We start from the raw sequence: 3,275 nt of genomic DNA, 5'->3' as shown, positions 1-3,275 counted from the left end.
TTGGAGTCTGCAATAGCGGCTGAAGGTAAAACCCTACAGCTAAAAGAATTACACCCCCTCAGTGTTCTCCTGAACGCCCCCTCATATGTGCAACGACCCTACCTTGGCCTAGGCACGTGACTGATAGGCGGAATACTGTCTGTAGTGTGCTCATCAAGTATTAACAGTATGGCTGATGAACGGAAGAGAAAATAAATAAATATTATGTTGAAATACACAGCATTAATTGATGACTGCTAGCTTCATTTAGAATATATGAAAACCCAATCAAAGTCTTATCTGTAGGCATCTCCCATGGCGGTTGTCCCCACCCCCCACCACTTCCTCTGATCCCATTGCGGCCCTGCAGGACGTGCTGAGGACATATCGACTATTCAACTGGTGGAGCTTGAGCGGTCGCGTCCAGCTGTCCATTACGGCGAGCATCCAATGGCAACCTCCAGAGAGGAATCCCTTTCCTGGCCTCTCTTTGCCTCCCTTCCCTACCCCAGTTACCATCTCTAAGGACCCTGCTTCCATAGCAACGTGGGCTGCTACAACCCCTTCATCAATTCATTGAATAATTTATTTTATGGTGGGGCCTGGGAAGAGTCTCCCCCCAGCCCCCCCACGTTTCTGCCTCAGTTCTACCGTTCACACCTCTCAATCTATTTATCTTGTGGTGATTTTTTTGTGTGGAGACAGGGAAGAAACATTGAGGAAAAGACATCATGCTGTGAACCACATTTCACTTTGAATATTCACTTTGCCACATTCATATATTTATTTATTTATTTATTCAGCAAGCTGTTTTTCATTCACTGTGGGTTTCCAAAGAGACCCTCACACAGACACAGACACAGACACAGTCGATAACACACAGCATAGCACACTGCTCCAACTGTGTCTTGACATTGACAGTTGCTGGTTAACGGATGCTGCCCACTAGTTCAGACAGTAACCCAGGACAGCAGGGGGGGGGGGGCATTGTTCTGCTTACTGTGAATGGTGGCCAGAGTAAAATGCATTGATACTCAGTTGCTATGATTTTTGTTCTTTTCTTCAGGTACTACTCTGTGCTTTACCCTCTGGAGAGGAAGATATCTGATGCCAAGTCCCGAGACCTGGTCATCTATATCTGGGTGCACGCCGTGGTGGCGAGCGTGCCCGTGCTGGTCGTTACCAACGTGACCGACATCTACGCCACGTCGTCCTGCCTGGCCAACCCGAGCAACCCGCTGGGCCACCTGGTGTACGTGGTGGCGTACAACGTCACCACGGTGATTGTGCCGCTGGCGGCCGTGTTCCTGGCCATGGTCCTGATGCGGCGTGCCCTGAGCACCAGCCAGAAGAACAAGGTGATCATCGCGGCGCTGCGCACCCCGCAGAACTGCATCTCCATCCCGTACGTGTCGCAGCGCGAGGCCGAACTGCACTCCACGCTGCTGGCCGCCGTGCTGGCTTTCACGCTCTGCAGCGCCCCCTACGCCGCGCTGGTGGTCTACCAGGCGCTGGTGCTGGGCATGGGGGCCAAGGGCGTCGCCGTGGCGGTGCCCGCCGTGCTGCGTCTCACCGCCGCCTGGCTGCCCAAGCTTTCGCTGCTCACCAACCCGCTGTTCTTCCTCACCGTCAACCGCTCCGCACGCCGCTGCCTTGCCGACCTGCTGGTACGGGCGCACCGACGCTGCAGCCGACGCAATGCCGTGACCGCCAACGGCCTGGGGGGAGAGGTGGGCGGGGGTGGGGGTGGAGGTGGAGTATTGGGCGGAGAGGCGGCCGCTCGCTCGGGTAGCCAGCTGCTGGAGATGTTCAACATCGGCCAGCAGCAGATCTTCAGGCCCAGAGAGGAGGAGGAGGAGGAGGAAGAGGAGGACAGAGAGGGGGGGGAGGAGAACGGGAGGCACGAGATCCCGTCTGTGGGGGGGGCAGACCCCAGATCCCAGCACAGAGAGGACAGAGAGGCTGCAGCTGGTTTGGGGAGAGGTGCCGGTTCTGTTGGACCGGACCCAACCCAGCAGCAGCAGCAGCAGTACCAGCAGCAGCAGCACCAGCAGGGGCAGAAGGAGGGCCTGTCTCTGCCCAAATCCTCCCCGGTCCACGGCGCCGCCTGCGCCGCCTACTCCTCCTCCCAGGTGGCCCCCGCCACCCCCACAGACCCAGAGGAGGCCTCTCAGTTTGGGTTCGGCCCGTTCGAGCTACCGCCACAGTGGCTGCCCGAGACCCGGAACAGCAAGCGCCGGCTCCTGCCCCCGCTGGGGAACACGCCGGAAGAACTCATCCAGACCAAGCAGCCGCGGCCGCGACCGGAACGCCGCATCAGCCGCAACAACAAAGTCAGCACCTTCCCCACCGTGGACCCCTGATGGGGGGGCGGAAAGACATAAGCAAGGCACTTTCAAGTCAGTTTTTTATTGCACAAGCGATTCACTGCAACACACACGTGTTATATATGATAGGCGATCCAGGACACACACACACACACACACACACACACACACACACGCACGCAGGCCTGAGGTCGCTGTGAATTCACGCTTTGCTTTTAACCCATCCCGGATCGTCCTTCCTCCAGGATCCTCCAGGAACAGCAGCAAGTCAGCAGCACTGAAACAGTGGACTGAGACCATAACAGGGATAAAGACATATAGACTGACTGCGCTGTGTGCCAAAGTCACAGTTGTTGAAACAGGCTTCTGTTTTTTGATATCTGAAGGAAGATATTCTCTCACATCTCGATCTTTGCGCTGTTTTCCCCCCTTAAGAACTCCCTTTTTACATGTATTTTTTTCACCCTGTGAAGTGGATTGATTTCTGCTGCTAGCCAGATGACTAATGATTTTGGAACATGTTGTTTTGCACGGTTCAAATGAATGAGATCAATATGACCCAGCTGATCCCCTGACACTGACCAAATGCCTATTTTGTTTACATGACTTGCATGGAAGTTTGCATTTTGATTTTATTTCAAGTTCAGAAAATGCTCAGTAATCAGAGTTGTGTTCTAGGACATAATCAGACAACAAATTATTTCATCCTACAATCATCTGAAACCATTTTTATTTTTTTCAAAGGTCAACATTACCATATCTACTTGTAGCCTCTTTCAGCATCTGTCTGAATCGTAATTTGCAGTAGATCCAAGGACGTTTCAGGGTGGAAGACGTTGAGAAAAATTGATTTCTACTGTTGTTGACATATTGATATATTTGAACACCTTGAGCCTTAAATGGACCTGGCTATGCAGAAAGAGAAGCTTAGCATATGCGTTTTTGTTTTTACCATAGGTTTCAACCTTT

The 3,275-nt window shown here is 53.0% G+C and overlaps 1 protein-coding gene across 1 annotated transcript in view; it reads left to right on the top strand.

Moving 5' to 3' along the window:
- Nucleotides 1-2,342, top strand: part of gpr176 (G protein-coupled receptor 176) — a gene marked incomplete at both ends in the record, with an annotated part of 8,436 nt that extends 6,094 nt beyond the window's left edge. Inside the window, one exon of the mRNA XM_080854649.1 lies at nucleotides 1,046-2,342. Within this exon, the coding sequence (XP_080710775.1) occupies nucleotides 1,046-2,342 (1,297 nt within the window). The remainder of the gene's footprint in view (nucleotides 1-1,045) is intronic.
- Nucleotides 2,343-3,275: the final 933 nt, after the last annotated feature.

The sequence above is a fragment of the Sprattus sprattus genome, assembly GCF_963457725.1.
Source record: "Sprattus sprattus genome assembly, chromosome: 16".
In the NCBI taxonomy this organism is placed as follows: domain Eukaryota; kingdom Metazoa; phylum Chordata; class Actinopteri; order Clupeiformes; family Clupeidae; genus Sprattus; species Sprattus sprattus.
Note: the sequence above shows the minus strand (reverse complement) of the source record. Positions and strands in the feature narration are given on the sequence as shown.